Here is a 14,938-nt window from a genome sequence, read left to right on the forward strand (position 1 = left end):
TGTGGCTGAGCGTTGAATTGGAGCTAATGAGTATACTCCACTTGGAGGTCACTTAACCTCTGTAAGACCATGGCCCTGATCTAAATTTGTTTCTGATCAATGTCAAAGCATAACTCTAGACATTATTTGACCTCTCTCGATGGATACAGGTGGCCAGATCATAATTCTAAGTCAAGGGCTGATGTCTGACACCTGCTTTGTATTTAGCCCCACTTCATTACATCCTAATTGTTAACCTTGACTGTGACTTGACCTTTGTGAACCTAGTTTACAAAGTGCATCTTCTTCCTGATTTTGGAGACAGCTTTGTACCCCACAGTAGTTTAGCTGAAGGTCTTGTTCTGATAGCAGATCAAGTCCTTTCTCTAAATATGTGCTTGGGTCCTGGAAATGCACATAGGTTAGACCTCGAAAGGACACAAAAGAACAGGTGGAGTCATCTGAAGATATAAGGTATTTCCAGCCTTGCTCTACCAAGGGTGTGTCAGTCTTGCCTATGTATACGGTCCATTGCATATGACTGCTTTTAGGAAAGTCAGGTGCTAAATTTTAACACATAAAAAATATTTTGTGATCAGGGTGTTTGCCTGCATCCAGAAGAGAATCTCTACAAGGTTCTCATTGCATCATATCATAGAGCCACTCACTGCCAAGGTAGAATTTGGCATGCAGAAATATTCATTGTACAAAGCAAAGTCTACCTAGAAACGTGTGGTCAGGAGATGCATGGGCTGAAGCAGAATCAGCACTGGGGGAACAATTTATTTGAGTGGCCAAAGGGCTTTCAAACAATCAATTAAAGTGATTCTCATCTCACAGGGTGCTAACCTCCATTTAAGATGGAAAATGAGGGCACCTCAGTCAGCAATATTTAGCAGATTTAGTTGTACGGGCTATGATGAAGTCACTTTTAACCTCTCAGGACTGGCTAGCTAAAGTTGAGGGAGTCTGGGGTGTTAGAAATGTGTACCTTCTTTACACCTATCTCGGGACTTATTAAATTACTTTGTCCAGCAAGGGTTGAGCTATCTGTGAAAAACCCGTGTGTCTATGGTGTTTTCCAGCTACCTGACATTGACTCGAAGTTAAATCTTGGTTAAATGTAATTACTATCATGTAGTGAATTGAGGCAATTTATTTATTACTTGCAAACCATCCCAGGTGATGTCACTTGAAAGCAGACTAGAATGATCCTTCTTAGGTACTCCACTATCAATCCAACCCACTGAGTGAAGAGGTTCAGTTCTGTGGTGTGGGGGAGGCAGTCAGGAATAAAAAAAAATTAGACATCAACCTCAAAGAACAGGTATTGGAAAGAATAGAGATAGCACTTACCTAAACTTGGCGCAAAACATGTCTTTCTATGGAAATAAAATGAGGTGCTTTGGCTGCTAAATATCAAGAAAGGTTTTAGCAAGAAAGTCCAGAGATTAATAATGAAACTAAACTCAGAGTATTAGGCACTTTAAAATAGTAGTTGATATACAAGGCAAGAGAAAAGAATAAAAGAAATTAAGTTGAAAAGGTCAAGTTTAAATATCACTTGAGCAAAGCCCGTATAATTTAGCTCATATAACAAGGTTCACATGACATGTTCATCAATCCCATGGATATTAGAATAAGGTATGCTGGTTGGAGGGCAGAAAGAGAATCTTCAAGCAGAGGCAGGTATGAAATGGAATTGGTTGGTATAGCAGCAGGCGGCAGACCCAGCGGGGACAGATAGAAATACCTACCTATGGCTGGTATTTGTACCAAGTTGGTTTTATCTAGCTGGTTGAGATAAGATTCTTGATCTCCTTCATACTGGTCTCCTTCTATCTTCTAGGTATCAGAGGGCAAACAGCCAGTTTGGGGCTGAGCAACCTCTCTCCATAGTGTAGCGGTTTAATGAGAAGAAATTCGGCACCAGACATCAAGGTTCTGCAGGCTCTGCTGCCAGCTGCTGTTATCTTGTCTCTTGGAGCTTCAGTTTCACCATCTTTGAAATGACTATGATAGCAGAACCCGCTTCAGGGTTTCAGTGAGGATTAAAGAGGCTAGGAGAGGGAACAGGCGTAAAACATGGCTATAGTTTAAACTCTGCCGCACAGTTTATAGTTATATTATATTATATTAATTATATTAGTGTTTTAAAGTGGTCAAGAATTTTGCTTCCATTGACTCTCATGTTGCCATCTTCTGGAAAGCCCCAGCTTAACATGTAACTGTCATACAAGCCAGTCATGATTTCTCCATTGCAGCGCTGACATTACTGAAATCAAAACACAATATGAGATGAGACATTCTCCAAATATATACATCCTGGTAACTCTCAAAAGCAGTAGAGTCTGGGATCATGTGCTCATAGAGCGCCCATGCTGGCCCCTTACCCATCTGATCTATGCCTGTTCTTCTCTATCGTCATGTCCTGCGTGGACATCCAGGTATTCCCTGCAGACTTCCCCTCCTGCACCGCCAAGCCTGTGACTTCTGGGCTTATCCAGCTGAAGACCCCAGTTAGAGTTGGAAGAGAAAAGGCCAGGAGAAGCTTCCTGGTTTAACTTCAGCCCTTCCTTTGTCAGTCTGTGTCTGTCCCATGAGTCTAATTCCCCCAAGGGCCACCTGCACTTCTCTCTCTTGCTGGGTGATCTTGTTCTCTGGCTGATTCACTATTTTCTGTTTCTCCTTTCTGGGGTGGGTAGTAGCTTCCCGATTATTTTGCTCTTGACTTCCCAGCATCTTCTGACTCTAGCTACCAATGTCCTGGTACAATGACTCCCATTAAAAGGCCTAGAGTTGCTTCCCTTTTCTTGGTTGGCTGCTGATTGATGTGGAGCCTGTGCCGATTTCTATCATCCCTTCCCTTTATGAGTAGTAAAGGTTGGGGGAACCTGATTTCATCATCTAGTCTATGTTATTTATTTCCTTCATCAATATCATACTAGCGAAAAAAAAATCTGAAATACACATCTTTTTCATTAAGAAAAAAAAAGCAATAGCATTTGTTTCTCCCCAGGCTTCCCGCTCCCCTCCTGTTCACTACTGTTTCTACCCTCAAAGACTGCCAAAGTAGTTCATGATCACAATTACAAATACTTTAAATGCTTTGGGATGCAATTTGTAAAGTCTAGAGGCTTGAATCTAATGAAGTAACCAGATGCTTCTCCCACCAACTTGTTTACTATCTTGGACTTCCATTCCATCTTAAAATAGCCTGTCGTTTAGAGAATTTGCTTCCAGCCAAGTCAAGCGCATATATAGTACATACCTGACTTTCACAGAGCCGGGAAGTTTCCCAGCTTCCTTATCTGTTCCCTGTTGTCTCCACTTGGCAAAACCTCCATAATCAGAGATGCCTGCTATGCTTAAAGCCTTCCCTGCCACAGAGGTAGCAGCTCAGAGTGAGGGTTTCAAAGGTTTTTCGCTGCGGGGTGCCAGATACACGCATAGCCAAAGTAAAGACAGAGAAACTCTTCAACAAAAGGAGTCATTAAGTAGACAGGGGTAAACTGCCAGCGCAGTAAGATTCGCCTGAGATAAGCCACACTGGGGATAATATGCCCTTGGATAGCTGAGAGGCCGCTGTGTGTTTTAAAGAGTGCAGCTTTTAGGAACCGCAACCCCAAGAGCCAGCTTCCTTTCTTTGCTGTCAGCAATGATCACCAGCATGGGTTACACATCCGCTGGGATTTACTTGGGTTTTATCAATTGCAATTAGATGTTCTTCATCTGTGACTTCTATTTCTTGCTGCATATCTTTACAGGGAAACATTCTCTCAAGTACAGCTATGCAGTTGGGCCCGACGCCAGCGAGAGTGCTTTGCGAGTGAATCATTAATCCCTTGTTGCCAAATTATGTTATTGCTGCCATTAAGTCATCCAGATGTAAGCCTGATATGGGCCCTGCCTATATGAGCAGAGTCAAGTGCATCACTCTGGCGATGGGGACTCTGCTTAGCTTTATTCAAAGGACTTGAGTAAAACCAGGTAGCAGGACTGCAAGGAGGTGTGGTCCCAGCCTCTAGTTGCCAGAGCTTACAGACACCCTGAAACCAGTTCCCATCCTGTACCGTCAGGACACCAGATGTGTGTGGTTCCTTAGAGTTTGTCAAGCAACCCCTGATCCTGAGAAAATCTTCGTGATTTTAGGATTTTCTCTCAATTTTTACAAATAAGGATATTAAAATCACATTGTGTTTCATTGATTGGATCAAGGTCACTCGGCTAGTCAGCAATGAAACACAAGGATTTCCGTATGAAAATCATTGCTTTCAGCCAATATCCTAAAACTATAGCATTTCAATATCAAATGAGGCACCAACGTCATGTAGTCCCCTCTGTTTGAAAAGGTGCACACAATGGCCCTGAAAAGCTCCTTTCACTGTGGGTGACATGTTTTCTGCCTCTGTGAGCACCCTGGGAAGAGGTAGGATGGGACAGAAGTCCCAGAACTATAAGGATGACAAGAGAATAGACGTCACGTCACTGGAGTTAAGGGACACCCAAGTTAAGATGGGGAAGTCCTGTCAGTTGATAGTGCTAGAAAGGTCAGGGTCCAATGAATGCTCTGACTTTAAGAAGATGATGGCTTCATTAAGCATTCAGGGGTGCAAAGCAGTCAGAACAGGGACAAAAGTAGGAGCCAGTAAACCGAAAGACTGCCTCTTCAATGGATCTTGGGAATCGTGGCATGAATCCTAATTGGTCTTAATAATAAAAAGCTTGGGGCCAGTTATTAGACAGTGAAGCCTAAAGATCAGAGAAGCAGAGCACCCAGCCCTAGAGTTCTTACCTCTCTGAAGTCCTCAGATCGAAAAGGCAAGATCCTGTCCCTATGAAACCTCAGACTGTACTCTGAGCTCCTGTCTCCTCCTGCCTTAAATTCCTCTCTCTGTCCAGCTTTATCACTTTCTGTCTCCACCTCCCTAGAGATGGGATTAAAGGCTTGAGCCACTACCACTTGGCCTTTTTTCTCTTTTAGATTGCTTCAATCTTCTGTAGCTAGGGGTGGCCCTTAACTCATAGAGGTTTTTCTGCCTCTGTCTCCCGGGTGCTGGGATTAAAGGTGTGTGCCACCACTGCCTGGCCTCTATGGCTTACTATTGGTTAGCTCCGCACTCTGATCTTCAGGCAAGTTTTATGTGTTACAACACAAAGTGTCCCCACAGGGAATGATAACTATTTTCATGTTGTCACTACTTTGTGTTGGAGCTCGGCCCTCATTGAGTAAGGAATCCCTGGTTGAAATCGGGATGAGGTGGTTGTATAATAGCATGAGAGAAACAGTGTTAGGATCCAGTGGGTAGCTCCCCCACATTGAAATATTTCATTTTGGGGTTCCCTAATCTACTCAGTCCCTTCAATGCTCTGACCTTTTAAATGAAAGAGACCAAATATGTCCCATCTTCTGCAATAACATGTTAGGTGACCAAAAAGCAAGAACTGGATCTCATCAGAATAGAACCTCTAGATAGAAACGTTCTGATCTTGACTAATACACCTGCACAAGTTAAGTGATCTGTGAACTTTGCCCTGCTCTTGACCCACGGGGAGACTTTGTCAACATGTAATTGCCGCTTCCATAGTCCTGGAGCAGAGCCTGTGAGTCTAAAATTTAATAAGTTCCTAGGTGATGCTGGTATCCTGAGTGATAAATCATGTTCTACGTATCAAGTCTCCTGGTTTATCTTACCCTGGGTATCTCTCTCGGGTAGTTTAATGTCTAGTTAGACAAGATTCATCAGAGTTCTGATGAATACAGAGGAGCATCGACCAACACTGTCCTTGCCATTAGAGGTCTTAGAAATCCCTGGGGATGATCAGGATGAGACAGCTGATTTGTAACGTTGGAGAAAGTAGGAGGGAGACACACCTACATGGCCCTTGGCCTCGCATAGGGATGTAAAATTGAGGGTGGGGAGACACCTCCAAGAAGCTATGTATCTTAGGTCCTGAGCTTCTTCATTTAAGGATAGACAGCTAGGAAAGAGAAAATCAGGTCTGGACTGGGGACTGAAGCTAGGATGGGATAAGACTCGAAGCCAGTGGTTCTCAACCTTCCTCATGATGTGACTCTTCATGCAGTTAGTCTTCATGTTGTGGGGACCACCCACCATAAGTTTATTTGTGTGGCTCCTTCATAACTGTAGTATGGCTACTGTTATGAACTGTAATGTAAATATCTGTGTTTTCTGATGGTCTTAGGTGACACCTATGAAAGAGCTGTTTGGCCCCAAAGGCATCGAGACCCACAGGTTGAGAACCACTTCTCTAAGCTTTGAAGAACACAAAGAGGGAAAAGCCAAGTGACAGCTGCTTTGAGAAAACTAGTATAGCCTTTGGGAGTACTCAGAGCTTAGAGGGCACAGCTGGCTGGGGTTCAAGGTCAGTCCTGCAGCGTCATGTTAGACACAGCAGAATTAGTAAGCTGAGTTCACAAGACTGTTTTTGATGAGCGCATCACACAGGGGACTCAAGGAGAATCTCAAAGCTTATCTAATTTAATAACTTATCACCTGGTGCCTCGTTGCCAATTCTGATTTCCTTGGATTGTGCTCAGGTTGGGTCCTGGGGAAGCCAAGGGTGAAGAAGATGTACCCAAATTCCCTTCCTCCTTCCTCCCAATTCTGGACTGAAAGGCAGAAGTCATCAGGGTCAGAGACTGGGTCTGTCAGGGACTGGAATTGAGGCTAAGTAATTCTCTGGAGGAGTCTACCAGTTCGACCTCTTGGACTATCCCTCTTTGGATTGCTGGGGCATTGAGTCAAGTAGGCAGCCTTTGATTTACCAGCCTTGGTTGTGGCACGTGTGGAATGATGGTCATTGTGGTTCGTGGTCCTATGAGAAGCCCGCCCTGCATGCTTCCCTGTATCTCTGAACTCAGTTCTCATTCCAATCACCAAGCATCTCCAGTGCCAGCCCTGAGCACATAACTCTGACTCCCAACGGAAGTGTCACTGGTACTTCCCATGTTCTTATCCCTCTTGGGTCACATAGGAATCTTGCTTTTTCTCTAGAGTCATTCTCTCCATACGTTTGTCACCTTTGAATTGCCAATGCCATTCATTTATGTGCAGGAAAGCAAGTCCCTGGCAACTCCTGAAAATTATCTTAGAGAATGCTTAAGTGAACGTTGAGTTTTCTGCAAATTCTTGTAGTCGTATCTGAGCCTGAATGGATCAGGAAAGCATAGTTGCCCCTAATAACCTCACCATGTAGTCCATGCTTTCTGCTCTGAGACCTTTGGCTTAAACTCACTGGACTTTTTTAAACTATCGGGCTGTCACTTTTCACATGACCGCCCAGAATCTGGATGTTTCTCTGTGGCCGTCAGGTGAATACTAATGATTGGCCCTGGTCACCGTTGAAGGGGCTTCTATCAAAATCATCTTGGTCTTGAGGAAAGGTTTCCTAACACTTAACTAAGACCTTCACTTACCTTGGAGCATGGGCCCTGATCTTTCCCTGGAAACACATGCCTTTCTTCTGGAAATTCATCTTCTGTTGGTTCTAGGACACAATACTCAGCTGGGTTTGCTTTCCTTGCCTAGATGTTCACGTTTTGTCTGCAGGTTTGTCTGCCTCTGCCCACTCCCTGGACACTACTGAGCTACAAGTCTCTTGTCTAGGCCTGCTTCTTCTTTAACTTGTTATGCCCTTCCTAGGCAATTTCACTAACTCTCATGCTACAAATACCGTTTGTGGATATTTAAGAATTGATCTTTTTATCTACAGCTCAGAGTTCCCCCCAGAGTGCTAGATTCACACTTTCAGCCACCTATCCTCCCAATCAAATTACTCTAAACTCAAGCAGGGTTTCCATTCTAGGGCTTCTTTTTGTGCGGTTTCTTGAAGCCATAAATCCCACTATCATCTACCATGTCACACAAACCAAAACCTGTGGCCGCCCTTGTAATTTTGTTCTCCTTTAATTTCCTTGCTCCATCTATTGTCAGTTTTCACTGTGTTTATTTCAGGTAATTATCCTTTTTATTGCATCTCCAAATCTCCACTGCTATTTCTTGAGTCTTTGTTACTATCATCTTCTACCTATGTGCCTACGATAATCTCCAAACTCATTTCTCCAAGCCACTTTGTCTCCACGTTGACGCTGGGATGATGTGCTGGAAGCACAAATCTGACTCATGAGCACACGAGTATTTAGATGACTGTCTGTTTAGCTTGGGCTATGGACCAAAACCATCATCATAGCCTGCAGTGCCATGTGTGAACTGGCTCCTGCTTCCCTCTCCAGCATCTTTCTTTGCCTTCTTTCTCACCTTTTGACCCCTTAAATACTACATATCTGCCATACACTAGGTTCCTCACCACTCGCAAAGCCTGACCAAGGGTGTCTGCTTTACTGCTCCTGTCTGCACCCTAGAGCTGAAAGTTGCTATCTTAGTTAGGATTTCTATTGCTGTGAAGAGACACCATGACCATGGTAACTCTTATAAAAGTAGAAAAAAGCATTTAATTGGGGTAACTTACAGTTTCAGAAGTTTAATCCATTATCATCATGGTGTGATATGGTGGCCTATAGGCAGACATGGCGCTGGAGATGCAGCTGAGATTCCTACATCTTGACTTGCAGGCAAAAGGAAGTAGCCTGTATCAGTGGACATGATTTGAGCATATATGAGACTTCATAGCTTGTCTTCACAGTGACACAATTCCTCCAACAGAATTACACCTACTCCAACAAGGCCACACCTCCTAATAGTGACAAACTTGATGCTGGAGAAGTAGCTGAGAACCCTACATCTTGACTTGAAGGCAATAGGAAGTCATCTGTCTCAGTGGGCATGACTTGAGCATATAAGAGACCTCAAGGCATGCCTCCTTCCTCCAAGAGGACCACACTTACTCCAACAAGGCCACACCCCCTACGAGTGCTACACCCTTTGGGGGCCATTATTCTTTCAAACCACAGTTGCCATTACCAATTATTGAGTATGTCCTCACAGGGTTACACATACCAGGGAGTGCAAATTCTCTGACAACAGGGACTGTGTTTGCTTACCACGATGTCTCCAGATGCCTGCCATCAGTGGATGTTTACATACCTAAGGCGTGGGGTGTGAATCTCATTAGACCAGTGACAACAGGGATATTACATAGGAAGAGGCTCTCAGGGCACTTCAGCCTTGCACTCCAGAACAGGTACTAAGTACAGATAACTCCACCAATGATGCCATGATCTAGAGCCAACCTTTGCTCTAATTCTGAATATAAAAATTGTCAGCATTGGGGGCCTTGTGATCTGCGGTGCTCTCTTTCCTTTGGTCTTGGTTTTATCAACTAGCTTTTTCCTAGAAATCATACCTTCAATCTCATAAATAGAGGCTATTTAGGACTATTCAGAAGTACCCCTACTCTGCAATACCAGACTGCCCTGACTAAAGATACACTGGCTATCCCCACATGCATCAGAAAATCAGTGCACTGCAAAATGGCAGAAGCTTATCAGACAGCCCTGGAGTTGAATGAATTGGTCTTGCCTTTATCTGGCAGAAGTAATGAATAAAATATTTCACCTTTAATGGCTTCTATGAAAATGTTTTTTGACCCTACAGAGATTATAGTTTGGACCCAACACTTAGACACACGGCAGCTAAAGATGCATAACTGAATTAATAAATAAGTGATTCTGGCCTGTGCATTTTTATGTCCCCACAACCTTCACAGTGACTGTGAGGAGGAGTCCTTTGGTCAACACTGACATTGTAGCGATGAAAAGGACACAGCACCTGCTCTTAAAGGCTTCCCATTCCCACCAAGGGCACTCTGCTAAGTAAACCAACTCGCCAGAGTTAACTAAAATTTGGGGAAAGTGTCTGGAGAGAATATGCACTCTACACACATAAACAAAAAAAATTGAAAAGTATCAATGTGCTGGAGGCCTGCACTTAAGCAGCAGGGAGTTTGGGGAATCAGATTCAAAGTTTTGTGTTGAAAAAGCAACCCTTCAATTCAGTGCTCAGCTAAGTTCTATGAATACATGACTAAAAGCAAGAGAAAACTCAACTTGGTTCCATGAGGACAAATGTGTGTGGGCAGAGACATCATCCCTTTAGCCAAATACCAAAAAACCACATACATTTAGAGAGCGCCTATTATGAGTCAGGATCTGTGCTAACATAGGAAACAAAGATAAAAGAGGCATAATGCTACCCGCGAGGAGCTTGCAGACCAGTGGAAAAGACAGATGTGAAAACAAGCAACTAATAATATCGGTACATTGTGGTATGAGAGACCGTGAGGTATCCTCAAACTGTTATAAAGTGTTATCAGAATTTAGTGGAGAAAGAAACTCTGCCAGAGGCACAGGAGGCCACAGAAGGTATATTGGCTGATGAAGGATGAACTGGTGCTGATGTTGCAGAAAAGTAGAGATGAGTTTGGGAAAAGGTGCTTCTGACTTTAAATTGCTAACCAAAAAAGTGATTCTAATGGGGAAATAAAGACAGCAGGAGAAAATTACCCTAGGATGCTGGTAGTCCATGGTCTACCCTCCAGAATGTCTGAGACAGGAAATTGACTTCCATCCTTAGTAAACTCATGAAGAGGCTGGTCTCCGCCTCTCTTTGTTCACTTACTTTGCTATAGAGCAAGCAAAGCAGCTGTTTGAAGATAAGGGATGAGGAAGAAGGGGTTTCGGGGGATGTATTCAAAGTTTCTCATCACTAAGGCCTAAGTTTGAAGTTACCAACCTGGGAAATATTGTTTCTGACATTAATATCATCCACGGACTTCTAGCAAGGCCTTTCATTTTTTTTGCCTTTGTTTTTTGGTATTTTTTTTCCATATCTAAAATTGGGAAAACAATGTCTGGTTTTGGAACTATTTGTGATTGACCAAGTTAGAGCCGTGAACCACCCACACAGTCTAAAGACATAAGTGGTCAGTTCATACTTTCCTTTACGAGAGAGACTGGGTCAGCAAGTTAACATATAGTATTACATAATGGCCAAAATTGAAATTTGTCATGTTTTCTAAACCCAAGGCTATTCCTTTTTATCTACTACTTTTTCCTCTACTGTTGGCTTCTTATATAAAAAATAATAAAGCAAAAGATTCCTTAGATAGCAAGTAATTTTAACTGTGTTACTTTAACACAAAGCTATTATTTCCATTACATAATCTGAAACATAATTCTATGAGCCCAGGAACTGACTGGCGAGCCAAGGAGTGAACTCTCACAGCAAAGCAACATAATGAATAAAACCTTATGCTCCCACATGGCAAATATGAGAAACTCTTGTTTGCTTTAGAATGTCAGTTTCTTCACCTTGAAGAGGACATCATAGAAATCCCAATCTCTTAAGGAATTAATTCTCAGAGGGGACTCTGTAGAACAATGTATCTGAAGCTCTCAGCACAGTGCCTGGCACATAGTTCGTTTTAATAAATAGACACTGTTCTCACTGTCACCGTTGCCTGGTCACGTGTGAGCCTTTCTAATATCTTCCTCCTCCTGTTTTCCTCCCAAGGTGCTTCCACGCAGAATTCTAACACTGTGGAGCCAGAGAAGCAGGTAGACAACACGGTGAAGATGGCAGGTGTGATCGCTGGCCTCCTCATGTTCATCATCATTCTCCTGGGTGTGATGCTGACCATCAAAAGGAGGTGAGTCTTGACACTGCCCAGAAGATCTTGCTGACCCCATGACCCTAGCACTAGCATGTGGCTGGGGCGTATTTCTGTCAACTACTGTCCAGTAGAGCTTTTCCCATAGGATCCGTGAGTTCCTTGTGTGATTGTTTGAGAGATATATATTGCCTCCTTGACAAGTGTCTTTGAGAAGGCCAGCTTTTTAGGTGGTCAGTGATTCCTGTTGCTTCATTGTTGTGCCATGGAGTCTGGTTATGATGAAGTAAGTCTTCTTGGAATTAACTACTGTGGATGGTTTGTGACACCCTCAAGATGGATGGGGAGCTCCAGGAGCACAGATAAACACAGTAAAATGATGCTTCACCTTTTCTTTACTGCATTTCTCCAGTATCCACCAGTCAAGAGCAGCCTCTCCTGTTGCCACAAAGCCTCCAAAGGAATGAGACTTCAGAAATTCTCCTACATGAGACTCCTTCCTTTGCCATGTCTCACCAGATCTTCCCAGCCAGTTATTACCATGTATTATCTTTTATCAGAATGTTTCCCTGGGCACCTATGGGCAACTAATACCGTTTTCTTATGTTGTATGTAAATCGCATTACTGATGAAAGCAAGGGTACCAATACCTTTATTGCCAAGGTTCAACCTCCCATACTCATCATCTGCTTAATAAATAGTCACAGGTTTGAAGATAATACAAAGAATTCAAAGAAAGAGGTAGAAAAATGCAAAGCATGGGTAGGAGCAAGCATTATCATTAATGATCATTGAATATTACTCAAAACCGGATCCCCAACCATCTATGTTTGGCCTTTACCTTTCACCGTATTGGCAAACTTCATTTCCAAGTTTCACTGATGGACTCCAGTCACAGCCTCCATCTTCCTAGATTCCAGCCAAACCTAAGAAGGCATCAGCCATATTATAGTAACATCTGCTACAACCCTATCTTTCCAGAATGCAAACAGCAGTTTACGAAACTAGTCTTTAAAGTTACACCTGACACTGGAGCTCTGGGTTTGGTTAGCTGTGAAGTTCAGGAAAACAGCAATGAGAAGGACCAGGGAATTTCTACCATCTTCAAGTTGAAAGACACTTTGGAACTTATTTTTCCACCAGAATAAAGAAACTAAATGCCCCCAAAGACACCACTAGGTCTACTCAAGGAGTCACATGAGTACCAGTGAGGAAACAAATTGAAAAACAATGTCCTTATTTTTAGTCACCGACGACTCAGAAATGCTAGTGCTGGCGTTATGTGTGCAGCTGGTCTTTTCTCATCCGTGAAACCGCCAGTTGTCCTTGTTGATCTCTCTCTCATGGGAAAAGCTTTGACTCTGCCCGTCTTCTTCCTTACCAAGATCTCTTCTTTCGGGGACTTGGCCTTTTATTTATATATTTTATCTAATGCTACTGTTCCTCTTCTCAAGTAACCAATGGAATGGCATAAGAGTTAAGGTTCCCAACCAGTTATCAATTTTCTCATTGGAAAAAAATAGAGTGAAAGGAAGATTTTATGTTATCAGTGTGAACACAGGGGCTTCAGAGAGCTAAAGGGAGCCGTTCCTTGTAATCCCATTATCATTGATTAAACATGACCATACTGCATGTCCCGGGGACTAGCCAATCAGCCACTATTATTTGAAGCAGAACATGCACTTTGAGTTCTCTGGGAGTGGTGAGCATATTGTACATATAAGATCACAGACAGGTCTATTAGCCTTGCAGGTGTGGCAGAGGCAGAGGTGAGTCTGGGACTGTCTACATGGAAAAAAGCAGCCAATTAAATGGAATTGAATATCGTGAAATTTTCTGATTCTTTGCCACCAATTTGTAAGTCAGATATGTTCTTCCAATTTTGCTCTTTCTAAAGCCTGGCTTAACCTACGTCACCATCGACTGTGAGCTTGCGAGAAAAAAAAAATTCACTTCCTTCTCAGCAGCTATTTCTGAAATGTGTGATTTTCCGGGAGGGAGGAAAGGGATGGCTTTCTGCTTCTAGGGTGAGGGTACACAGAGAGTGAGCCTTCCGTGTGGTTTAACCTCTCCCAGGGGTATCTTTATCACCTCTCATGTCTACAAAACTGTCAGACACAACCAACAGGTGTCACATGATCACCATTTATTTCCCAGAGCAAAATTTAGACCCCGTGGCAATGCACAGCTTGGGGATGCTGATCTGTACTTGCATATGCAGTCTATGGGCATGTTTCTGCTGGTTGATAGGAATAATGCACAGATGGTGTGAAGGGGGATGGGGGCTAAAAAGGAGTAGGGGGGAAAGGAGGAGAGGAAAGGTAAGGTGGGGGAGGAAAGAAATTTAGCACAGGCCTGCTTCTTTCTCCTAACCATGTTTTCCCATGTCTAAGAGATGCCTCGAGGACAATGAAGGCCACCACAGTGAACTCATTCTTTCTGTGGAATTCTTCTGACTCCAGCCCGTTGAATAAATATGGGGACATAATTCAATCCAGACTGTTACTAACAAGCTGCTAGCCAAAATGCTACCCACAGCAGCCTGGAAGGGAGACGTTTAGAGTAACGGACCCACTGAATGATGAATGAGTAAATCAAGGCAGCTCAGGATCCCTGGGTCAGGCAGGGTCCTTTCAGCGCCCCATTCTCACCTCCAGTTCCCGGGTCGATGGGTTCTCAGAGGGCAAATACCTGCTTGCCGTTACCTATCTCCTTCACTGGCTTGAACTTGGCAGGGCCATCCCCCTGTCCTCCATGGTCACGAATGCAGTGACAGGTTTTGGTTGTTGATTTTTTTTTCTGCTCCCTATGCCTCTAAATCTTGAGTTGAGTCCATCTCAGATCTTTCTAGGCTACAGCCACAGATGTTTCCATAAACACAGATGTCCCCAGACTCTCCCTCTTAGGGGTTCACCGTCATTGATGGTGAAGCTCTCCTCTTACTCTCCAAAAAAAAATCTGTCTTCTTGCTAGGGTTTCTCTTCAGTAACAGAATGGGAAAGCAGGCAGAGAATTACTTGAAGTGCAAAGAATAAAAGGAAGAACTTTATGGAGAAATTAATTTACATTTAGATGACTCAAGAAAATAGTAAGAAAGGGAAATAGGAAGGAAAAAATTAACAAAAAATCGGTTGAATGTTTTATATTCTTTCCTTGTACTTGTTTTATAATGCAGAGGAGGGTCTTTAGAGATAAAAGTCAAATGGTGATGTCAATGGAGGCTTAAATAAGACTTTTTATAGTTTCCAAAACACTGCAATTAAAATTTAGGATTATTTTTGAATCACTCTTAACCATTCATTTTTGACTGTGGACCTATGCATAATCTGGATGTCATGTAAAGTAGACTCTAAACCCTTAGCCCTTC

At 43.1% G+C, this 14,938-nt stretch overlaps 1 protein-coding gene across 1 annotated transcript in view; it reads left to right on the forward strand.

The window, feature by feature from the left end:
• The window catches only part of Ptprt (protein tyrosine phosphatase receptor type T), a 1,017,256-nt gene that overhangs the window by 876,752 nt on the left and 125,566 nt on the right, over positions 1-14,938 (forward strand). Inside the window, exon 15 of the mRNA XM_050150909.1 lies at positions 11,475-11,610. Within this exon, the coding sequence (XP_050006866.1) occupies positions 11,475-11,610 (136 nt within the window). The remainder of the gene's footprint in view (positions 1-11,474; positions 11,611-14,938) is intronic.

This window comes from Alexandromys fortis, unplaced genomic scaffold, assembly GCF_014885135.2.
Source record: "Alexandromys fortis isolate MF-2015 unplaced genomic scaffold, M_Fortis_MF-2015_v1.1 scaffold_27, whole genome shotgun sequence".
NCBI classification, from domain to species: domain Eukaryota; kingdom Metazoa; phylum Chordata; class Mammalia; order Rodentia; family Cricetidae; genus Alexandromys; species Alexandromys fortis.